Genomic DNA, 24,456 nt, shown 5'->3' with positions numbered 1-24,456 from the left:
CCCAGTCCCAGCAGCTGAAGCACACGGGCCCTTTTGCTTTTGTGCTTTCATAGGCACGCAGACACGTGGTGAGCGCGTGCTCGGCACGTGCCCTGATCACATATTTGTGACTCGGGAGTCCGGGACGGTCGTGACATTCTCACGTGGGGCAGGACGTGGCCGCTCCCCCTCCCCTAGGAGCGAAGACAATTGCTGTATTGTCTGTGGGCGGCTGAGCTAGCCGCGTGGGTTGGAGCCGGGCTGCTGGCACGCCGGGAGAGCAGAGTAGCTGTTTCACCCTGGGTACCTTCCTGCTGCCGTTTTATGGAAGGGGGTAGCGTGGGATGCCCATTCAGGATGCTCTGGCCCTGCTCGGTGGGTGCCCCTCGTGCTTCAGCTGCTGGCCTGGTGTTCCCACCTGCCGAGAGCTGGAGAGGTGGAGCCAGGCAAGGGGTGGGGAGGCCAGTGCGACTGAGGCCGCCCCTGAATGGCAGAGCCCCCACCCTCCAGAGGCTTAGGAGAGCTGCAGGCATCAGCTGGACACATGACCATTTGGGCAGCATGGGGCTCCTTCTGCTGAAGCGGGAAGGGCCTCACCTGCCCCCAGCTCCTGGCATCCTGGGTGCGTCAGCAGTTGGCTGCTTCTGGACAGGGCCTCGCCCTGTCTGCATGAAGCCCGACACTCCTGCCACCTCTAGGGCACCTGCCCAGACCTGGACCTTCCTGTCTGGGGCTGCAGCTCGCTCCTGCCCTGCAACATGTGTCTTCTGGCACTCAGTGTTGTTGCTGTTGTTCAGTTGCTAAGTCTTGTCCGACTCTTTGCGAACCTGTGGACTGCAGCATGCCAAGCTTTCCTGTCCTTCACCATCTCCCGGAGCCTGCTCAAACTCGTGTCCATTGAGTCAGTAATGCCATCCAACCATCTCATCCTCTGTCGTCCCCTTCTCCTCCTGCCTTCAGTCTTTCCCAGCATCAGGGGCTTTTCCAATGAGTCAGCTCTTGGCATCAGTTGGCCAGAGTATTGGAGCTTCAGCTTCATCATCAGTTCTTCCAATGAATATTCAGGATTTATTTCCTTTAGGATTGACTGGTTTGATCTTGCAGTCCACGGGACTTTTAGAAGTCTTCTCTAGCACCACAGTTGGAAAGCATCAGTTCTTCGGTGCTTAGCCTTCTTTATGGTCCAACGCTCACAACCATACATGACTCCTGGAAAAAACGTAGCTTTGACTATACGGATCTTTGCCAGCAAAGGGATGTCTCCGCTTTTCAGTACACGGTACAGGTTTGTTGTGGCTTCTTCCAAGGTGTGCCTTGCGGTATACCTCTGTGAGCAACGGGTGGTGTGTGAGGGCTTGGCTGGGTCCCTCCACTTTCCTCTCTCAGACCCTGGCACGGCCAGCCTGGGCAGTGTGGGACGGGGGGCGCGGCCCCTGTACCAGGAGGAGGAGGCAGAGTGTGTGTAGGACCTGCCTGTTGAATCAGAGCCCCTCAGAAGCTGCCCTTTGTTCAGGAGCACAGCGTCACGTGCGCATCTGACTTCTCCCCTCTCCCCGGCGGTCCTGCCCCTTGGCCCTCTTTGCTTACTGTGCTGGCTGCTGGCCTTCAGGCCTCCAGCTTCTCAGGGGACGCCAGCATTTGGGGGTGCTGCCTCCCCGCCAGCCCTGAGTGTAGTCAGGTGCTTTCTCCTAAAAGCTGAACTTGGGGGGGCGGGAAACACAGGGAAGGACCCTGGGCTGAGGTTTTCCTGGGATTGGGTGTGTGAAGGGCTGCCTGCCAACCTGCCGGCCTGCCCAGGGAGCCTCCTGATGGGTATTTGCAAGTTTCCAGGAGGTGAGTGGTATCAGAGAGAGAGATTTTGTTCCGACCACATGCTCTGCTCCTGCTCTGCTGCCGTGGAACCTAGACAGCTTTGAGCCCAGCCTCTCCATGGACCAGGAGAGCATTCGTGCAATGCTTTGAATTAGTGCCAACAGCCCAGTTTTGATAGCTGTGGAGAAACCCTACAAACAAGAGAGGTTTCAATAGCTTTTGGCATCAGGAAAGTCGAGACCCAATTTAATGGAGTGAATGTGGTTTTGGGGTTCAGCAAACATTTCCCTGAGCAGCTGTCCGTGCGAGGTGCTGCGACTCAGGACCGTGGTGGGTTCTCACCCTCCCGAGGTTCACAGCCTGTGGGGGAGATGGACACGCTGCCCGTTCATTTCATGCTCCTTTGATCCTCCATGTGTGGGGTGGGCAAGGCCTTCCTGGAGGGGGAAACACCTGAACTGCGTTTTAAGAGCCGAGGGTCGTGAGCTCAGCTGGAGGTGGACAAGGCTAAGAGGCGAGCAACCAGAGAGCCCAGCGTGTGATTTTTAAGAACAGACAATATATACACTTGGTCAGACTCAGCTCTGGAAAGGAGCCCTCCCTGCCTCCCTGCCTGTCTCCCCACTCTGCCTCTCCTCTCTCTGGAAGAGTTCTTTTTGCCTTCTTGTTTAATCTCCCAGAGATATTCCATGGATGTGCAAGCATATATAAATATATACAGACTTTTGATTTTAAACATTTATGTTTTTTTGCATAGGACACACCTTCAAAGTTCAAAACATGCAAAATGGTATTCCTTGAAGAGCCTCCTCTCCACTCTGTTCTCAGCCACCCTCTTCTTCTCCCAAAGATCCCTCATATTGGTTTTTTTTCACCCTTCTATATTATGATTACATTTATTGAGTTTTACCCAAATAGGAGCTTGCTGTGTCCACTGTCTTTGCTTTTTCTTTTAGCACTGGACTGGAAAATGGTTTCCTCTTGGTACCTATCAAGTCTTTTGAAAAGCTGCATATTGTCCCTTGCATGGATGTCTGGGCAGCTGTTTATCCTGTTGTTACTGTTAGGCAGTTAAGTTGCTTTCCGTCTTGTCTATGGTGAAGATGCATATTTTTTTGCACCCGAGCAGGACTAATCTGTAGGGCAGATTAATTTGCCATCTGAGGCTCAAAGGGGAAGGCCGCCTGGTTGACGGTAGCATGGCACAGACCATGTTTCCCCAAGTTATGTTTTTGCTTTTGTTCTGCTTTGTGGGAGGCAGGTGACTTTTAAATTGGGTTGGGCTGAAAGTTTGGGGGAGAAACTGTTTTATTCTGTTGGTGCCTCCCATATCTGACCCCTCTGAGAAGTGGGACCCACTGTGGGCTTGTGAGTACCACTGACTCCTGGGTGTGGCCAGACCTGGGTCCCACAGAGTGACTTTGCCAGCCTTGGCTACTGGGGCCTGGTGGGCGTGAATGCCACATTTGGGCATGCTGTGGGCTTTGAGCTTCATGAGCGTCATGGCTCAAGCGAGTGTTCTGTTGGTTTATTAATAACTGATGTGAACGAGAATCTGCTCAGGAAGAAAACCCCTCCCGAAGGGTGAGGCGGGAGACTCCAGCACGGCTTTGCATGCACCCCATAAAGGTGGTGATGCCCAGGTTTGTGCTCTGGAAGGCCCAGTTATGTTATCATGTCTTAGGGGTGAGAGGGGGGAGACCCCAGCACGGCTTTGCATACACCCCGTAAAGATGGTGATGCCGAGGTTTGAATGCACCCAGGTATGTTATCATGTCATTTGTCTTTTAAAATGTACTCCGTCTCTTAGTGCATTTTACTTTCTATTTCACTCATGCATCAGTTAATATTTACTTCTCTGGACGGAGGGCCTGTGGCTTACATGCGTTTTTGTCTTCAACGCCTGCGGACACCAAGCAGCCACTGGACAAGGGCTTGTAGAGTGAGTGAGCACAGCCCCATCCCAGCCGGCTTCCCGGGAAGACGACCTGCTGTTAACCGTTCACCCAGCACACCTGAAGCTTGGTTTTGGTGTCAAACGCTGACCTCTGTCCAAGGACCTGTTAAATTTCATCCAGTCTCATCTTGTCCTCTTAATCAGTCTGACAACTTCTTCTTTTTTTAAAAAAAGCTTTATTATTGTTATTTATAACTCTGAGCACATTGATAATTTACACTCACCTCCTCGGGGCTTCCTCTTGGCCAAGGAGGTGTGCATTGCCCCTTCCTGCTCTTGGCTGCTTGGCATCTCCTCCAGAGGAGGCTCCTGAGCAGGGCGAGGCCCCTTCTACGTGGGGCGAAGGCCAGCCTGCCAGCTGGTGGGTTTGGGAGGTGCTCCAATGCCTGGCTGTAGAGCTTAGCTGCTGACTTAGTGAAATGCACTTCCTGAGGGTCGGACAAGCCTGCACCACGACCTGGTTCCTCTGGCCCCGATGGGGGACGATGACAGTAACGTGACGATGACAGCAGCCGCCGGCACGTCTGCGGGTTTTCAGGAATATTGGGGCATGTCGTGGACAAATGTGGAACGAACCTGTGTTTCTTCCGGGGCCCGAGCCGTTGCTGACAAAGGAGCTGGTCTCCTCACCTTCCGAGGTTGGGTTAAGTCTTTCGGGGCTCTCGGAGTCGCCCTTCGAGCTGTCCGGATACCCTGGAGGCCCTGCAAGAGTTCAGCAGGGCTTCTGGAATTGGGTTGGCCCTGTTGTTTACTCTTTAACCCCCTGGAGGGCTGTGCTCGGGAGGCTGGTTGTCACATCCACCCTGGTGCTTAGAGGAAGTGGAGATGGGTTTGCAAATGAGGCGCCCCTCCCTTCCCCTGCCCCACGCCCTGCCGGAAGGTGAAGCAGGAGCGAAGACCCTGAGCAGCTGCTCCTTGCCTTCTGCTCCTGAACCATTCTAAATCATTCAGAACCGAGTCTCTGGGCTTTGCTGTGAGTTCAGACCTCAGCCCTTCTCCTCGAGAGTCTGGTGTTGCCTGTGCGGACAAGTGGCCGTTGTTCACAGAGTGGCTCTCTCTGCCTCGCGCTGATGTCAGCGTCATCTAGGTGGAGTTGGGCCCACCCTTTGGAAGCCCCCTGGGAGGCACCAGAGGCACGGCTTGGAGAATGTTGACTGTGAGGTGCCCCGAAGTTCAAGGGCACGTGTCGTGACGACAGACCCCGAAGAGTTTCGTCTTGGCCGCCCAGTGGCACCTGCAGCACGAGGGGCAGAGGGGAGGCCGGAAGCCTCGGGGTAGATCAGTTAGCCGGGCTGATTCATTTCTGCACTAGACCCTGTAACACTAGTGGGTTCAGGAGGGTGAGGCCCCTGGTCCGCAAGAGGAGGTCAGGGTGTGACCTCCCGAGCGAGCGGCAGATGGGAGGCCTGGTTCTCACGTCCCTAGCAGTCCTTTACCGTTGCGTCACCTCCCATGTACCGGGGTGACACTTGTGATACCGCGGGGGCCCCTGAGATAGAGAGGGGCTGCCTCCCAGCTGTGGCCCCAGTGCCGGCTGCTGTGGGGGGACTCCGTGCACTCTGCTAGGCGGCCAGGGGTTCTGTGAGGGCAAGGCTGGTGTGGCTGGAGCAGGTCACGACCGCCTCTCCCTGCCCGAGCTGCGCTGGCTCGGAGGTGTGCCTGCAGCCTGGCTGGGGACGGGTCCTCCGGCCCACCAAAAATCTATAAATATTTTGCCGAGGGGGAGGATATTCCTTTGCAGAAGGTAGGAGACCAAGGTGTGAAAACTGGTGAGTGACTTAACTTCCTGGCCTGCCAAGAAACTTCCTTCATCCCCGAACGTTGTTAATGTCACTGAAAGACACCAGGTGCCCCCGCTGTGCTTAAGGACCAAGCTTGGAAACTGTGCTTGTGCAAGCACCCTGGTTTGCACCCATAGATCCGGAAGGGTGGGGCCAACCCCCCTCCCCAGCCCCAGAACCCGGGCATCACCGGCCCCTCAGGGAGTATTGGGGTGGCTTCCTGCTCCCCACTCAGCTGTACAGAAGGTCACGGCTCAGGCTTGCGACGGCAGCGAGTGAGAATTCGGCCTTTGCTGTTGTCTGGGTTTCCCGGGATCTTGAACGCTGGAGGTCGGGTCTGAGCAGGACGGGAAAGGCCGGCCAAGGCCTGGCCGCCAGAGCGTGACTGCAGGGCAGGCATCAGCCCTTCCTGCCTGCCCCCAGCTCACAACACACCTTCAGCTTCCCTGATTGAGTCACCACTCCCCCGGGCTCCCGTTTTCATGATGCAGGGGAGGAAACTGAGGCTCAGAGAGGCCGCAGGACCTGGCTGAACCACCCAGCTGGGGCTTACTGAGCAGACACGGAGCCCGTGTGGCCCAGGCTTCCAGGCGAGGGAACCAAGGCCACGCGGGGGAAGTGAGTTGGCAAATGGGGCTGGGCCAGAGCCCCGGCTCCCGAGCCCTGCCGCCTTCAGGAAGAGGCCACACTGCTTGGGCTCCTCTGTTCTTGTTCCATTTTTTTCTTTCTTTTTTTTAACCCCTCCTCTCTTTTGTTTCCTTAACTGTGGTTTTATTACATTCACTGTGCTTGTAAATAGGTCTGAGCGAAGAACAGGTCATGGTCGTCTTAGGCTAAGTGGCTTAACATGCAGTAGCTTATCTCTGGGGCCCCGGCTCTGTCTCCCCGTCCTCTGTTCTCTCTCTGCCTCGCCCTGGTCTGGAGGAGAAGGCGGTGTCTAGTCTGTGCTCCCTCAGTAAGTGCTGGTCCTCCACCCCCTCCGCCTCCCCGCCCAGCCTTCCTTTCCTTTTGAGTTCGCTCCTCGGACTCTAGTCCATAGGACGCGCTCGCTCACTCGCTCGCGCGCTTTCTCTCTCTCTCTCTCTCTCTCTCTCTCTCTCTCTTGGGTTTGGCGGGTTAGAATGACTCCAGTGGTAGCGAGGATCACGGGAATGCTTATAGGAGACTGGCCTGTCAGTTATTTCTCGTGATGAATGAGCTCTTGACAGGTCATGCATGCAGCTGGCTTCAGTTTCGAGAAGCAGCTCAGGCTGTCTCGTTCCCATGTTCAGATTTGTTTTGGCTCCGGGTCTCAACACTTTCATGTCCCTGAATAATGTCCTTCCTCCCCTTCCTCTTGAAATGCTATTTGCTTAAAAAACAAAAACAAACAAACAAAAAAAAAATAACAACAGCAGATCCCTTTAGCACTGTGAGAGTGACTGTGTAAAGTCCCAGAGAACAGAGTCCCAGTTTGGTTCAACAGCTCATTGAACCAAAGCAAGGGTTTTGCTTGCCCTCCATCAAGACAGCCTCATGAGGGAACCTGGGCCGCTTTGCTCAGCGCAGGGCACCGGGTGGGTCCCTCTACCGCTGGGTGGCGTGGCCGCTCATCCTTCCCCCAAGACTGGGCCTTTGGCGGCTTTTGACTACCTGGAGGTCTAGCCCAAGGAATGGCAATCACCCTAGTTACTACAGAAAACACCCCCAACGACACACCTTACTCTGGGATGAGGGATCAGAGATGGGGTGAGCATGCTGTCTCTAAGGACAGCAGATGCTTTATTCTCACAGCTCAGCCCTCCAAGAATCCCGGGCAGCCATGAGTCGGCTGGGTGGTGTAGCCAGGCCGGGCTGGTTCTCTGAGCCGAGTTTCCTCACCTGCCACAGGTGAATGGGAGCCCCCATGAGACTCAATCATGGATTCAATTATCCGGCTACTGCACCTCCCAGTGAGGTGAGCCTGTTCTGTGACCTGGTAGCCAGTTCCCATGCGCTGGAGGAGGGCCCCCTCTGTGCTTGAACTGCGCTCACCTGGGGACCTCGGTCCCCCAGACCCCTCTTCAGGGCCCCCACCGTGCAGACCTTTCCTTCCTTAACTTCCCACTTGAGGGGGCTGACTTCTTACAGATCACAAAGCTTAGCAAAGTCATATGTGCGTCCAAGGTGCCACAGCCCGCCCGGGACTAAGCCTGGAGTGATTCTGGACCTTGCATCCAGTGCTCGTCCCCCAGCGTGTTACTGACTCTGCGAACAGACATGGATCAGGTTCCTCCTGTCAGAGCCTCTCTGTTGAGGCCAGAGGAGGCCCACACCCGGACGACACGCCTGGAGGGGAGAGCTCGCCAGAGCGCCCTGGAAATGGACTTGGAGAGAAGGGCAGGGTGGGCTGTGGGAGCCCAGAGAGATGGGGGCTGACGGACTCAGAATCTGATGTAGCGAGGAGCGGCAGCACTGCCCCAGGCCTGGGGGCGCCCTGGCTTCCCTGGAAGGCCCTTCACCTCCTCCCTGGCGCCCGGCGTGGCTGCACCTCCCTGCGTTTGGGGTGGCGAAGCAGTGCCCGCATGCTCTCACCCCCACCTTCCTGCCTCCCCACTCCCTGCCTCTGTGGGACCCCTAGTGCCTGTTCCATCGTTAAGCCCAGAAGGTTGAGGTGTGGCCTGGGGCACCTTGGGAAGAGCGTATAGAGAAGGGGTGTCTTGCAAACCCAGCGTCTGTGCTTCGGTATCTGGTCCGTTTGAGAGAGCAAATATTTGTGGGATAATTATGATAAATGTTAACAGATCCTGGAGTTGAAGCCTCGGTGGTTAAGACAGAGACTTTGGAATCCATCAGACGTGGTTGAATCCTTGCTTCACCCTTCACAGCTGGGTGACCCTGGGCCTCAGCTTGTCCTTCTGTAAAATGGGAAAACAGCAGTGCCTGCTCGGAGGGCTGCTCTGAGGACGTGGTAAGCCTGGGGGCCTGATTGCTCTGGTGGCTCAGACGGTAAAAGACTCTGCCTGCAATGCAGGAGACATGGGTCTTCCCTGGGTCGGGAAGATTCCCTGGATGCGGGCATGGCAACCCACTCCAGCATTCTTGCCTGGAGAATCCTACAGAGGAGCCTGATGGGCTGTAGTCCTCGGGGTCGCAAAGAGTCAGACACGACTGAGTGATTAACATTTTATTCATGCTCTGTTAAAGGTAGATCCCATGTCACCTGTTAATTTCCACAAACACAGACCAGGAAGCTCCTGGGAAGATGGTGGATAAAAGGTTATTTCTTTGCTGTCTGTTGGCTCTGCTGTGGAGTTGCCTTAAATCAGTGATATTTGGTGTCAAGCGTGTCCTTGGTGTTCAAGTATTGATGTAAGAGGGCTCATCTGTCTCTGTTTTTCTGTCAGCGCATTGCAGGTGGTGAAGGCCTCGCTCTTTGATCGGTCATTTTTCAGTAGGACCTGAAGACTTGGGAACCTAGGCCAAGGGAGTTAGTTTAAGCGTTCCACCAGCGTCTGGGAAACACATTCTCTGGGCATGTCCTCTTATTGAAACTGCAGACTCTTTCCAGTATCAGCTCGGTCTGGGAAAGTATGGGCTCTTGATAAAAGTTCCTAGGCAGCTTTTAAGTTTTTATCCTTAAACTCAGACGCCTTCGCTACACAAGCCGCAAGCAAAAGGCCTCCCCGGGCAGATTTAATTCCCTTCTCTTGGCAGAGGTGGACCCTGACTGTGACCACAGGATTCAGTCTCTCCTCTCCACCCTTCCAGGAGTTTGTCACGGGATCTAGCAAAAGGCCGCATGGCCCCCTGAAAGATGCACTTCCTCAAACTTTCATAAATTAGCTTCCAGAGCCTGCCCACAGATTGCTTCTGTCACACCAGCAGCTGAGAAGTCACCGAAGCTGAGAAGTGCACGCAGCCTTCTCCAGGACCTTGCAGAACTGCTGTTTCTCTCCCATTTCCTTTGGTTAACGGGAGGGGGAGGGACATGGAGGCTGTGAGAGGAACGACTTGCTCAGGCCATCAGGAAAATCACTGTCAGCGGCCAAGGTCATGTTTAGGTTTTGCTCTGAGTCCTGTGTTTGGGGTGGTGAGATATTCTCCTGCTATAAAACTAAGTTGCACAAGCAGTAAACACAGGATAAGGATATTAAAAGAAGGAAACATTTAATTGGGCGAGTTCCAGTGTGGTCAGTTTCTTTTCAAAGGGTAGCTCTTCAAAATGCATTACAGAAGCGTTTGGTAAACTCCTGTAATCTTCTGAAGAGTTATATAGAATTTGAGAGTTTACAGAACTTTTTGCGTATATAAAGGAATTTGGTGTGCACCGGGCAGGGTTCCCACTCCCCAGAAGCTGAGCGTCTCCAACCACAGTGACATCAGACAGCTGGGTTCAGGGGCTTGCAGAAGGCACATTGCAGGTTGCAAAACAAAACCAAGAGAGCTGCTTGTTAGGAAAGGCTCATGTGACAAAGCCAAGTCAGCCCCTGTCTGTGAAGCGTCCTGAGGAGGCAGGCCTGGATTCACATCTCGCCATCACCCCTTCTAGGCTGCAGGATCTTGGGCAAATGCTTGATTTATTTTCCCGGAGCCTTAGTCTTCTCATCTGGAAAATGGGAATCCAGTTAGCAGCAACAGCTGTTCATGGGAATTAGATGAAATGAGTGAGCCTGTCGTTGGTGCTTGGGAGCTGGAGGCTGGAAGCACAGCTGTGAAGGGGTAGGTAGAGGAGGACCTGGAGCCAGGCTGCCATGGGCTGGGTCGAGGCCTCTTGTAGACTCCGGGCAGTGTCACTTGGTGCCCGTTGACCATCGTGGGTGCCCTGGGCAGTGGGCACCGATGTCTGGGGCCTTCTCTGTGCTGCGCTGTTATGTGCCTTTGCTTAACCTAATTCTCCCGGCAGCCGGCAGAGCAAAGGTGTTCTCACTTTGGTTTTAAAGATGAGGAAACTGAAGTCAGGTGACTTGCAGGGCGATGGCGAGGCTTGCCCAGTCCCTTAGCACGGGTCCTTGCCCCACCCTGCACATGTCCTGTACAGGCAGTGGCAGCCACGTGGGCCCCTTAAAAAAATTTTTTTTTCATATATCTGTGCAGTGTAATTCACTCTTTGGTGTTTGGTGTTATGAGTTTTGATGAATGCGTCGATGGAGTGGGCTTTTTCCATTTAAAAGTGTGACACCAGTGGTTGTCCTGTGGTTGAGGCTTCGCCTTCCCATGCAGGGGTTATGGATTTGATGCCTGGTTGGGGAACAAAGGTCCCATGTGCTTCATGGCCGAAATACCCCAAAACAGAAGCAATATTACAGCAGATTCAATAAAGGCTTAAAAAAATGGTCCACATCAAAAAACAAAGTCTTGAAATAAAATTTTGACACAAGAAAACATTGCTTTTTCTTGCTTCTTTCATTTTGTGTCTCTACGAGATGATGGATGTGTTCACCAAACTTGTGGTCATCATTTCATGATGTATGTAGGTCAGACTGTAACGCTGTACACCTGAAACGTACACAGTGCCGTGTATCCATTTATATCAATAAAACTGGAAGGAAACGTTTGTTTTTAAAGTTTGAGATCATTGTAAATTCACATGTAGCTGTTAAGAAATCGTAGAAAATGCTGTGTATCATTCACTCAGCTTCCCGCAGCAGTTAACACGTTGCAAAACGACAGTGCAAATCGCAAACAGGAAGTCGACACAGACGTAGTCGAGATGCAGAACATTTTCATCACCTCGAGGGCCCCGCCCGTTTCGTAAGCACATCCTCCTCCCTCTCCCACCTGCCTTCCCAAGCGCCCATCCAGACCCCCAGCAGCAACTAAAGCTAGTCTTCCATTCTGTCTCTTTGTCATTTCAAGACTGTTACATAAATAAGAGTCGGGCGGTAATTAACCTCTGGGGGATTGGGATTGTTCACACAGCATAATTCCCTGGAGATTCATCCAAGTAGGTATCAAAGGTTCGTCCCTCTCCAGTGCCGAGGGGCATCCCACAGCATGTCTGTCCCACAGTCTGTTCAGCCAGTCACCCGTTGAAGGACATCTGGGTTGTTTCCTGGTTTTGGCTGTTATGAATAAATCTGTTATGAGCATTCATGTGCAGGGCTTTGTGTGAACATAAGCTTGCATTTTTCTGAGTTACGTGCCAAGTAGTGCGCTTGCTAGGTTGTATGGGAGTTGCTCGATGGGGCTTTGAAGGATGCATTTGGGATGGAGAGGCAGGTCAGGTGGGGCTTTGCTGCAGGTGGGCTCCGGTGGGCAGCACAGGCTCGGGAGCTCACCCCTGAGACCCTGGTGGGTTACTTCATCTGTCTGTAAACTGTTAATAGTTACATCTGTCGTGTAACTAGTGAATATAAAGCACCTGGTACACAGTCGGTGCTCAGTAGATAGAAGCCATTCTCAGTCAGAAGCCGTTCTTAAAATGGGCTCAGAGAAGACCGAACAGGCCAGGGTAGGATCTGTGCCCCACAGATGAGCTCAGCAGGTCTTTCCCTTGTCGCTTGTGGACTCCGGGGTACTTCCTTCTTACCTCGGGTAGAGCTGGGCACATAGTTGTCCCTTAAAGGTCAAGTTCCTGGCTTCTGCCTGAGAAGTCCCTGGCCCTGTTCTCAGGCTGGGCTCTGAGTCCCTGGACGGGCATTGGCATTCCCCAGTGAGCTTGGCCAGGCCCATGCCACGGATCAAAGGAATCCCAGGGAATTCCACATGGTGCCAGGCTCTGCCGGTCTGGATTTGCCTCACAGGGTCTGAGAATGTGCCCAGATTATTTCAAAAGTTGCTACGATTCAGCCTGGTTCCAGAAACGTGTGAAGCTTTTGGTGTAGTCAAGACACCCTGCTAGGTGTTGCAAAGAAAACAAACAAAATGACCGTTTCAACTGATCAACCCCATCAACACCAGCTCCTTGGGGACCCTCCCCTGGCTGTAAGATGGAGCCTGGCATCAGCGCCTTTGGTCTGGTGTGACTCTTGTCTTTCCAGCCCCTTGTCCCGCTGCTGCCCTTCTCCACATACCCTGTGTGCCTGTCACCAGTGGGCTGACGGCCGCCCCCACCACATGCAAGCCGGGCTGCCGGGCTTCGCTCATGCTTCCCTCTTCCCAGTTGCCTCCTCCCTTCCTCTTGAAGTCTTACCTATTTTCTTTTTGATCAAAAAGGTGTTAATATGCTTACAAGCACTGGATGAAATACACAAACAGCACGTGCATGTGTGTGTGTAAGGCTGTACACTCAAAGTATGCCTTCTTCCACTCCAGGACCACGTGGTTATGGGACCACACTGTTCTCCCCTTGCTGTTTTCATTTACAGTGAATCTTGGACAGTGTATCATGTCGGCACTACTAGAATCACCTCATTAAAACCGCGGTGCAGGTGACGGGGTGTTATTCGTTTACACAGTGGCCCTGTGATTTCTCTTACCAATTGCCTGCTGGTGGCCGTCTGGGTTGTCCCCACTCCCGGCCTCTTCCAGCAGTGCTGTGCATCACTGGCCCCTGTGCAGAGGTGTCTGTTTAGGACTCAGCCTGGGTCCCCCGCTTCCTCCTGTCTGCCTCTGGGAGCTGTGGTGCCTGTGTTCCCAGCACTGTCTTTCCACAGCTCCTGAGGACAGGGCTTGTGCAGGACCTCTCTCCTTCCAGCGCCTGCCGTGCTTACTGACTGCCCTGCTGCTGCTGCTAAGTCGCTTCAGTCGTGTCCGACTCTGTGCGACCCTGTAGATGGCAGCCCGTCGGGCTCCCCTGTCCCTGGGATTCTCCAGGCAAGAACACTGGAGTGGGTTGCCATTTCCTTCTCCAGTGCGTGAAAGTGAAGTCGCTCAGTCGTGTCTGACTCTTAGTGACCCCATGGGCTGTAGCCCACCAGGCTCCTCCGTCTATGGGATTTTCCAGGCAAGAGTGCTGGAGTGGGTTGCCATTGCCTTCTCCGACTGACTGCCCTAGTTTCCAGGAATATGTGGTCCTCTGGTATTCACCGATCTTGCTCCCCCTGTGTGCTCTGGCCTTCTGTAGGGCTCTGCTGGGAGCAGAGACACGAGAGCCGGGACGCCTGCACCACCACCTCTGTCCAGCTTTGTGCTTGGTACACAGCGGCGACATCAGATGGGATAGCTTGTTTCCATGGTGATAAGACTTCCACAGCATCTTTCTTACTGTTTTCACCACAGGGATCGACCATAATATAGCCAGTCCTCTCTAGATGGAACATTAGCTTTGAAAAGTTTTAGCTTTAAAATTCTGCCTTTAAAAATTTTTTTTGAGAGGACAGATGGTTGGGTGTCCATTGCTGAGAAAAGATCAGGACTCACAGGCTCCGCCATGAAACTAGTGGCTGTGGCTACTGTTTAACGAGCAGTTCTTCAAATGAGCTAGGGCTTCTCACCGTGCAAACGGCTTGAATTTGTATTTTCTCAAGATGCAGCCGTCTTCTGAGGCAATCTGGTGGCAGTCTTCTATGGCGAGAGGAAATCGAGGCTCAGAAAGGAAGTAACTTGGCAAAGAGCACTCAGCACATTTCAAGAGGTGGGATTCCGGCTCAGGTGTGCTCGGCTCAGGACTTGAGCTTATAACCAGTGAACCCTCCTGCCTTGCTAGGAGGAAGGGCCTGGGGAGGGCGGGTCACCCTGGGCCTGGGGTGATGGTTGGCGGCCCCAGAGCTGAATTGATGTTGCACCCGGAGAGAAGTTGGCCGCCATCAGGCCCGGTCTCTGACTCTGAGCTGCACAAAGGGTCCCTTTGAAGGGGGAGTTCAGGGCACCCCTCCGGGTGCTCTCCTGTACACATGCCCCGCCCCCCCCCTGCTCCCAAGCCAAGTGTCCTGGGGGCTGGTGGGCATTTCTGGCTCGGCTTCCTGGCCAGACTCGGACAAGTGATCTGAAATTCTTTGCTGGGCCAGATGATACTTGGTCAGAACGTGTGTCACTTCTAGTTGGATGTGGCTTTGAAACAGGTGTCCCGGTGTGACCTGGGGACCCCGCCGGGCTTCCCTCCTGAACAGTCAACCCTTTGAAAATGTATTGATTTCCCCCCTCCCCTGCCCTGCTTTTGCACTTTGGATGAACCTTGTTTTCGAAGAACAGTAGAAGGTAATTTTCCCATGCTTGCCAGCTGGCCTGTAATTGAGCAATTTCAATAACACCCACTGTAAAGTCTAATCGAAGTAAACAGGAAAATATGATTTATGATCTGGACAGCAAGTAAATACCACTGTGCAATTAATTTTTACACAGAGCAGCAGATTCTAAAACATTTTCCTGCGCTGACCAGTTTGTTTTTAATTACAGATTAGAAGCTGCTTTTTATGTATTTATTTTACGATTTTTATTTATTTTTTTTAACTTTTTGATGGTGATCTTCAGGTTCCGTGGATCTCTGTGACTTTCTCTGAAGGTGTAACCTTCAGAGGGGTGGGATGGAGATAGGATCAGAGGAATTAATTTGTAAGGAGTGATTCTCCCAACGTGGGCTGCAGGCTGTACCCTTTGGGTGTTTGCTTGGTGGGAGATGACACTGGGTTGGGGAGATACTCTGGGCTGTGTAGAATGATGATGAGAGAGGGTCCGGAACTGCTGGGAGCTCAGAGGTGTGTGTGCAGGCCTTCCGCCGCCCCCCATCCAGGGATGTGGTGTGTTTTGGCTCTTTCTGAGGAAGGAGACAGGTATGGAGGCGCCTCTGCTGCCCATGTGTCACTGTGGAAATGTGATGCTTCCAAGGACAGGAAGCATGTGCCCTCATAGGTCTTCCAGTAGCTTCTGTTCAGACCTGGGTGGAAAACAGGAGTTACTGCTGGTTGCCCAAGGGCCAGTGGCATGGGCTTCGACTGTGGGCTGGGTGAGCACTCAACATCAGCTGACCTCGGGCTGTCTGTAGGGTCGGGTCTGCCTAGGAGGTCACAGGGCTTGAGCACACTTTGGGGGTGCAGGCCTGTGACCAGCCAGACCCCGAGATCTGTCTTAAAAAGGTGCCACAGCTGAGCTGAGAGACGCTGCTGTGCCCACCAGGGTGTTGGCTTTAGGGACGCTCCAGGGCTGGCATGGGGACTCCCAGGAAGGTGATTCTGGCCTTCATGTCCCTCCACGCACCCCCACCCCCAGAAAGCATCTCAGTTCAGTGGTGAGGCAGTTCCGTTCCCCAGCAGGGTCCCACCTGGAGGGGAGGGGCTGTGTTTCTTGGGCCCCCCATCTTCCACGGTCCTGAGTCCCTTTGCCTTTCTTTTATCTTTCCAGAGAGCTGACCTCACTCCGCTGTTTCCTGGAGGAGCCCCACCCCAATGGGGAGCAGCCTCTCCTGACGTCATCGCCCGGGAGACACCCCAGGAAGTCACCTCTGCCCCCCCTGTCTGCCCACCTGAAGATGGCTCGTGCCCACCCTGGGCTGGTGCCCAGCGCCTGAGGCCCTTACCATGGTGATGATCCTGAGTCAAAGCCTCGACAAGCAGGGAGCCGACCCCGTGGCCTGCAGGACCTTCAACCCTGAGCCGGTAAGGACCTGGTGGCCTCGTTGGGAGGCCCGATGTCCTGGTGGGGCTGTGAGCTGAACAGGCAGGCTTAGCAGACTGAGTCTAGAGGGCCCGCGAGCAGAGCTCTGGGAGATGTGGCTGCAGGGGCGGCGGGCTGTCACCCAGAGCCTGGCTTTTTAGCTGGCCCAGGTGGAGTCTTCTGGAGAGTGGTGAGGGGAGGCCACCCCCCTGACCCTCCCGGTGAATAGTACCAAGTGGGGCTCTGCCGCCCCTGCCAGGCCGAGACCCACATCCCTCCTGGCCTCCACCCAGTAAGGTAGGTGGTTTCCAGAAGGTGGGGGGTGGCACCAGGATAAGGCCCGGCCTCCAAAGGGCGGTTGGAATAAGAGCTGCCATCTCAGAGATGTCAGGAGCGGGAGCCGGTGGAGAAGGAGGGTGTGGTTGGGGTCCCGGGTGGTGGGCCCAGTGCTGGCGGCCCTGCACAAGGTTCTTCTCTGACCAAGAGGGCTGATGAGCTGGAGCAGAGAGGCAGGGAGCCCGGCCTTGTTAGACCAGGAATGGAACGGCCCTCTGGTCGTCCTTCCAGCCCTCCTTCCTTAGAAGCGGGTGGGCTGCCCCTTGCTGAGGAAGCAGGAAGCAGTCCTACTCGGGCATGAACACTCTTGAGGTGGTGGGCTTTGCAGGTGGTCTGTCCCCAGGACTCTCTGCCGCTTCTGTGGACAGGGCTTGGGGGCACCCCTCCTGGCACCTTCACAGCCCCCTGTGAGACCCCGTGTTAGCACCTCTCGTGGGCTTCCTCCCCCGATACCTCCCCAGCACCCATGCTGAGAGTGGGCAGGTGGGTCTCAGGTCCTTGCAGGAGCTTGTGAAAGTCACCAAGACCCGCGTCCACCCCGCAGGGCTTCACTGGGAACCGTGGGCCGGAGGAACTCCACAGGATGAGCCGGTGTCTGTCCGTCATCCCTTCCTTTTCCAGTTTGCTTTGAACGTGTCTCTCTGTGGACTTGCTCCCATCATTCCCGCTGCTTCCCCTCTGGTCCCGCCTGCGTCCTCTCTTGCCCAGACTCTCATGGGAACTGGCCCCTGCTTCTGGCTCCTGCAGCCTCTTCTCCAGCAGCAGCAGCTGCAGGAGATGCAGGTCAGAGCGGTCCTCCTCCGCTCAGAGCCTTCCACCAGCTATCCCCCACTCAGGCTGAGCAACATGCCAGACCCTCACTTGGATGGATGGGGGCTGGCGTACCCTGACCCCCGTGACCAGTGGGTGCTCTCCGCCACTTTCCCCCCCCTCAGTCTGCACACGCCTCACTGGCCTACGTGCCTCGGGGCCCGTGCGCTTCCTCCATGGCCCAGAACACCCCCCCGTGAGCAGGGTTCCCTCCCTTCTTCCCTGCTTTTATTGGGCCACTACCCCCCTCCCTTCCCACATGCCCTCTGTGCCCTTTCCCTGGTCTTTTCCCTTCCTGGGCACCACCAGCCTTCCTCACGTTTTGATCTTGTTCCCTGAGTTGACTCCTGCCCCAGAATGCGAGCTTCGCCAGGCAGGGACTTTTGTCTCTTTGGCTCCTTGCTGACCACCCCAGTGCCTGACCCTGGGCACAGTCCGTGGTAGGTGCTCAGGGGACCTTGGCAGAGGGAGGGAATGTGGGTTCATGGAGCTAGGTTCTCAACGCGACCTTGCTGAGTCCCTTCTCTGGTACTCAGCTTCCTAGCTCAGGGGGTGCAGGTATGAGTTGATCCGTTTTCTGCTCCAGGTGCGTGTTTTCCTGGCGAAATGAAAGCACCTCACGTGGAGTAGCTCTGACCAAGACGAGACGGCTCTCAGGGTGCAGGCCTCCTCGAGGCCCCCGGGGACCCCCATCCCCTCCTCCCTTCCCTCCCCCCACCAGTCTGGTTCCAGCTGTGTTGTTGCTTCAATCGCCGCTGAACTTGGTGCCATCTGGAGGTGGGCCGGCCTGGGCTTGGCTGTGGAGCTGGTTCCGGGGCCCATGGGCCTGTGGTCAGCTGGGCTGCTCTTCCAAGAGACAGGGCCTGAGCCCCCGCCAAGGAGGAGGGCGGCCTCCCAGCCTCAGCCGGGGAAGGAAAAAAAAAACTTCTCAGAAAAAGAAAAAGGAGCAACGAGCCAAGGGGAGCAAACAGCCACTGAAGGGGGCCCGGCAGTCGCTTTTGGAGAGGGGCCTCTCCTGTGTCAGCCTGTGGGCACGTCATGGGCCTGGCCGGTTTCTGCCCTCATGGTGGGGTGGAGGCACAGTGAAGGCAAAGGGGCCAGGGCCTGCGGGGGGCCCGCCAAGGTGCCCTGCCTCCACATCCCCGACTAACAGGAAACGGGGCCCAGGGGCAGGGGGGCACAGACGAGCAGGACGCAGGCTTCAGGTGCAGGCCCCGTCCACCACCAAGGCCTTCACACCACCCCCCAGCCTGTCTCCTGAGCTGCCACCGGCCTGGACTTCCTTGGGAAGAAGCACGGGCCATAAACAACCAAAGAAAGAACGCCCCCATCCCAGATAAGACCAGCCAAGTAATGACAGCCCCAGAACGTGAGATCAACTGATTAGAATCCGCTCTGCACAGCCAGCCAGGGTGAGAGGAAGATGGTGGTGGTGGGGGGTTAGCTTCAACTTCCTAAACGGGTCGCATCATCCTCGGGTAAATACCATCAAGATAATGACAGGAAAGAGGGAAAAGCTGTCCTCTTTTGTTTTCTCATCTGACTAAGAAGATACCAGAAGTTGGGGTTTCAGATTTAGAAAAAAAAAGGAATGGTGAATCACCCCCAGGCAGCTTCAGAATTAGGGAAGCGAGAGGCCCTGCAGTGAGGTCAGAGCCTAAAAAAGCTGCAGGTGAACGTGCCCTGGGGGCTTGGAGACGGTGGGAGGGGAGAGGCTTGGGCACCTCACCGTAGCCAGGCCCCGACCTGCTTGCTTAGAGGGTCCCCGACGAGGTTTCCTAGTTCTCCTTTTTCTATAAACTAAAACACTGGTGACAACGTGACTGCCCTACTCCCCAGGGAGGTGAGAAAACAGCAAAGGGACTGAGAGCCCCGGTCTCGCCTACCCCCGCCCCGGGGGTGGGGGGCAGTGCAATGACTCGGTTCCCCTTTCCCCCACTCTGCCCGGTCGCCTTCCTTTCCCCCGTGAGTGGCCCTTCCTCCAAGTGTGCTAACATTAGCTGCTGCCGCTGGAAGGCCGCCCAGACATCTGACCTTGGGGCCAACGTTCGCTGAGCTCCTTCCCGCCCGCCCACGCTCCTGCCGAGGGCCCGTGGTCCCTCCTCCCCAGGCAAGCCTCCCAGCCCCTCTCTCTGGAGGCTGGAGACCGGAGGGAGCTTGGGGTGCCCTGCTCCCTGGAGGACAGGGCCGGGGAGTGGTGGGGTTGGGGGGTGGATAGAGGCCGGAGGCGGGGGCTCCAGGCCACCTCACTTTCCTCAGCCTGGAGGTATTTCCGGCCACAACAGACACTCAATGTTTTTGGAGCAGGTCCTTGCTTCCACGCTTGTCAGATGAGGACTCCGAGGGTCTTGCCCAGCAGGAGAGTTCAGGGGCCATGTCAGCTGCCCCAGGCACCCAGGCTTTTCCCCTGTCCTGCTCACCTGGAGTCAGCATCAGGCCTGACGGGGCCCCAGCCAGGATCCCAGGCTGGAATCCCAAAGTGCACGGAGCCCGAGGCTGTCCCAGTCTGCACCCCCACCGTCCTGGGCAGCAGAGACCACCCCTCACCCCCATGGCTGACCTGCAGCCTGGGAAGCCGGGGCGCCCACCCTGCGTCCATCAGCCTCCACCCTGGGGGCGCCTCTCCCTTCTCAGCTTCTCTTCTTGACCTGCCTCTGTCTCCCGCTTTCCGCTGCCCAGGGTTTCACCCTGTTCCCTTCCAGAGGCCGGAGCACTGCCCTTGTTATCCCCCCAACGCATGAGCGTGGGCCCATCCGCGTCGCTCCAGGGCGGCATCAGCGGAAGGAAGAGTGACGTCATTGCCCTAGTCTGCAGAAGGAAGCCACGAAGACGTGTGGTGATGCCCAGAGAGGAGCTCGGCCATTTTCTGTCTAAGCTGGCTCCTCATTAAATGATGACCTGAATTGAGTCTTATTTAAGTCAGGGCTTCTCAGACAGACGGCCCCTGGAACCTCCGTTTGGTCTCCAACTTCTTTCTTGCCTATGGAAGGTGTAATTCCAAGCCTTCTCTGCTGATGCAAGGAGTCTCCCGGGCGCCAGGCTGTGCCCTGGTCAGGGCGGGGTGCTCAGGAACAGAGGCTTTGGGGTAGCAGGAGCAGCCCCAGGAGCAGAGCTCGTCGTCCTGGGGACACGGCGAGGGCCCTGGGCGCACACTCATGTGCGAACCCTGAGTGTCTTGTGGAACCACAGATGGTGAGAGCTTCCCCCGCTCCTGCCCCGGGGGGCCAGTCGGGCCTCACCACATCGTTGTCCACAGAGCAGTGGGCTCATCAGCCTTCGCACAGCGGGTGCAGAGGGCTTCGAGGGGTCGGGGAGGCTGGCTGCAGAACAGCACAAAGCAGTGGGGATAGGCCGGCCCTGGACAACCTGGAGTCCAGGGGGATCCTTGGTGCTGGGCCCAGGGAGCGTGGCCAGCGGTTGGCGTATGCACGGGCCCCTGGGAAGCGGTGGGTTATGTGATGTCCTGGCCTGCCCGCTGCCAGCCCAACCTTGTGGACGGGGTTCAAAAAGCGAGTTGGGGGCCCTGATTTTTCTTTCTTTCTTTACCCCAACGGGAGGCAGAAGCCCCAGGGGGAAGTAGTTAGCTCATGACTTTCAGCTCTTTTCTGACCTTAAAGTTGCCAGCGTCCTGTTAGTCAACATTTCTCTACTGCTACTTTGATGGGATTTGTCTCCACACAAAACCAGTTTGAAACGAGCATCACATGAGGATGAAGGAAAAGAAAGAGGGGAGAGCTGCATTTTCAGGTGGGACGGGAGGGCAGGGAAACACCGTTGCCCTCTACATATTTCGGCTGGTTTCCTTGTATCTTTTTAGTGAAACAGCTTTCACTGACAAAGTATGCTTCCTCGTGGTACTGGAAACCTCTGCCCAAACACCGCTTTGAGCGGTTGCATGATATCCCTTCAAGTGGCCGAGCCTACTTCCCCCGTTATCCTTCTTGAAGACCCCCATGAAATTGGCCAGGGTTCCTCGGATGTAAGCAGCTGGGGCCACCTCCCGCTGATACAGCAGAAGAGAATCCACTGGCGTGATCGAGAGAGAAACTGGAGAACTGGTGACAAGTCCCCGGAAAGGGCAGGGACAGGCCTGCTGGGAGGATGGTGGAGGTGGGTAGGGGGCTCCCCACCAGGTGGACTGGCCCAGCACCCCTTCGGTCGGGGGGGCCAGAGCCCTGGAGCAGGCATGTCCGGTCAGCCAGGCCCACCCTGTGCAGTGCAGGGGGCTGGTGTAGGGGGGTGGTGACATCCCACCAGGACACTGCCCAGTGGGGAGGGGAGGAGCCCCAGTGCAAAATTGGGGTGCTGTCAGCAAAAGAAGGGCGCACGCCACCTGCCGTGCCATTTCACACTCAGTGCGGTGGGGGTTGTGCCAGGATGGGACACGGAGCAGGTGTCCCTTGTCAGCTCCCCGTGCGCACGATGGCCGATCCCCCTGCACCCCAGGCGCAGAGTCAGAGGCTGTGTGTGTGGGGGGGTTGTCCCCGACTTTATCTAGCTGATGCTGTCCCCCTCCCCTGCTGGGTTGCGACTTGGCAGGAGGCCAGTGATTTGGGAGGGCAGTGGGTTGCGTCCAGGGAGAGTGTTTCCATCGGCCCTGCATTCGCCAGGCACGTGATAGGGCAGGCTCGGGCTGACGGCCGGCTGCAGTTGCGGGGCGGCAGAGAAGCCCCGGGGAGCCCGCTGCAGGGGGGAGATGCTGTGGACCGGACCACAGCCTCGGGGAGGCTCGATCTCAGGGGCGAGTGGAGTGTGAGCCCAGAAACAAAGCAAACTGATGCGCACGGGGTGGTGGGGGGGCAGCTTTTAGCAAGGTCCCGTGGAGAAGAGCGCGGGTGGGCAGGGCGCATTTCAGCCGGGGAAGGCCGCCAGGGAGGCCACGTGACAGGAACCAGCCGCAGAGCCAAAGGCCCGGGCGGCAGCGAGCCGGACCGTCCCCGAGCAGCGTGAGTGAGGCCGGGGTGGATGCGGCCTTGGCTCATGGGCGCCTGGTGGGCGGCGAGGAGCGGGGCACAGCCAGGTTTTATCTAGGTTGTTGTGAGCGGGGTGGCCACAGGGGCTGGGCCCCCTGGTTCTGTGTGGAGGGCGGATGGTGCAGGATGAGCCCAGGACCAGGTCAGGGGCTCACCTGGTCCCTTGGTGGACGATGGTGGAGCTCGAGCTGGGCGGCGTGGGGAGCCAGAAGCGGTCGTATCACTAGTGCGTGCCCCCCCAGCCTGGCGAGCAGGTCCTCGCTGGGTGAGTGAATGAATGACTGAATGAATGAATTTCGAGGGCCAGGGGCGCCCTGCGTGCTAACCCAGTGGCTCCTCTCTGTGGGCCCAGACCCCAGCCTCTCTGGTGCCCGCTCGCGGGCCACATTCCCGGGGGAGGGGACCCAGGTGCCCCTCTTCCTGAAACATGCCTGCTGAGCGAGAGGTCGGTTGGTGGGCAGCGTACCCCTGATGGTCCGCGGGCAGTGTGCCTCCCTCCGCGTCCATAAACCTGGGCCCCTGGTGGCCCCTGCGTGTGCCAGGGTGGTGACATGCGGCTCCCGCCTCCTTGTGCCCTTCAGCTCTCCCTGGCCTGCCCTGCTTCAGGTTTCTGTGGGCCTCCAGCCTGCGCCAGGGCCCCCATCCCTGCCCTTCATGGGGATATGCTGAGGTGAGGTGGGACTGTGGTTTCCAGTGGGTGTTGGCTCCGTGCTATAAAGGCTCCTGCAGTGTCGGGGGCCATCCCCCTCGGCCGGCCAGGCCCGTGGCCTCAGCCAGGCCAGCTTCTCTCTCTCCTGAACCTTCCCTGGGCGCAGGGCCTGCCTGGCTTCCACAGGCTGCGCTGCCCAGAGTCAGGGCTCTGAATGTCTGTCACACCTGCTTTCTACGCAGTGACTCTGGGGTAAGCTGGGCGGGAGGTAGAGGCAGCCCATCTTTAACTTTTTCCAGGTATTTCCCCGGAGGGCTGTCGATTGGGTGGACCCTGGAAGGGATATCTATCCTGAAAACCTAAGGATTGTCTTCAATCCAAGGTGGGGGACTGGAGGAGGACAGCCCAGCCTCCCTTTGCACCCCCCACTCCATAAGTTCCTTCAGGACCATCTCTGTTTCCCGCAGGAAGTCCGCCCTGACCTTCAGCTCCCAGCGCCCATGGCCTGGCCCAGCTGCCTCCAGTCCTGCTGTCTGTCTGGACTGGTTGTCTGACCTCTAGAAAAACGTGAGCTTCTTTGGGGCCGAGGCCGCGTCCTTCACCTCTGTGCTCCGGGCTGGTCAGGACAGACCCTTGATAACCTGATCAGTGAACGCATTGCTGACCAAGGGCAAAGGTCCCCAGCTCAGGCAAGCTGAGGACAGGGGTGGGGAGCCCCTGCCAGACGCCAGCTCCTCTCTTATCTGGGGGGGCCAGGTGTTTCTCGGCAGCCACACCCTCCCTCCCCGTCCAGGCTTGAAAAGAGCCAGGGCCTGCGTCCCCCCAACCCCCGCCCCCTGCTCCTGGGACCAACAGCCAGGAGCGTCCCTGTTTTGGGGCTCCGCTCAGAAGTGAGAGCCCCCTGTGACTGCTGACCCCTCCAGAGCCGAGAGCTTCTTTCACCGTCGCGTGCTCTACCCCAGCACAAGCCTGCATGTGACTCGTCGCCGGTACATGTTTGTTGAGCGAGTGGATGAGTGAAGGAAGGGAAGAGAGAGGCCCTTCTTCCTGGGGCCCCGACGGGCGTGGACGGTCTCCTCATTGGAGGTCAGACCGGCCTCTTGACCTGGGTCTCGGCTAGCGCACGAAGCCCCGGAACGTTCCAGGCTCAGGTTACTGCGGCACTGTGGAGCGAGTGCCTGGATGCAGGGTTATTCTGGGCCCCCTCACCCTGGCCTTTCACCCCGTGACCACAGTGAGGCGAGGTGTGGGGTGAGAGGGGAGATGTGCAGTGTTTACAGGGGACAGGGAAACCCCTGTAGAAATGTGGCACCAGGGAGTTCAGAGGCCGTCGCCGTGTGTTGAGACCAGACACAACCCGAGTTTCTGTTTCAGTTCTCGAGGGTGTCTTGACGGGTGGGGGGGCCCCTCCTGGCTGCGAAACAGCTTCCGAGCCAGGGCCACTCTCTCGAACTTCTTCACAGAGACAGGGGAGCTGCTCTTCTTGCGTCCAGGAGGGAGGGCTGGGGGGTGGCAGGTGGGCCTCTGCCCTTTCCTGGAGGCTTGTCCTGTCCCTGGGGACAGGAAGCGGTCGCCTGCCCTACTCCCCGCCCCGAGCTGTGGGGAGGCTGCTCTCCAGCCCCTCCTGACTCCGCATCACTCACGTGGACGAGTCCCTTAGTGTCAGGAGTCACAGGGCTCCCTTGTGTGTTTTTAAAGCCCGTTAACTTGATGGACTCCATAGTTCAC

At 56.7% G+C, this 24,456-nt stretch overlaps 1 protein-coding gene across 1 annotated transcript in view; it reads left to right on the top strand.

The window, feature by feature from the left end:
• Positions 1 to 24,456, top strand: part of FAM53B (family with sequence similarity 53 member B) — a 114,640-nt gene that overhangs the window by 18,088 nt on the left and 72,096 nt on the right. Inside the window, exon 2 of the mRNA XM_040254781.1 lies at positions 15,709 to 15,962. Coding sequence (XP_040110715.1) covers positions 15,885 to 15,962 — 78 coding nt within the window. The 5' untranslated portion in view covers positions 15,709 to 15,884. The remainder of the gene's footprint in view (positions 1 to 15,708; positions 15,963 to 24,456) is intronic.

The sequence above is a fragment of the Oryx dammah genome, unplaced genomic scaffold, assembly GCF_014754425.2.
Source record: "Oryx dammah isolate SB20612 unplaced genomic scaffold, SCBI_Odam_1.1 HiC_scaffold_14, whole genome shotgun sequence".
Taxonomy (NCBI): Eukaryota; Metazoa; Chordata; class Mammalia; order Artiodactyla; family Bovidae; genus Oryx; species Oryx dammah.
Note: the sequence above shows the minus strand (reverse complement) of the source record. Positions and strands in the feature narration are given on the sequence as shown.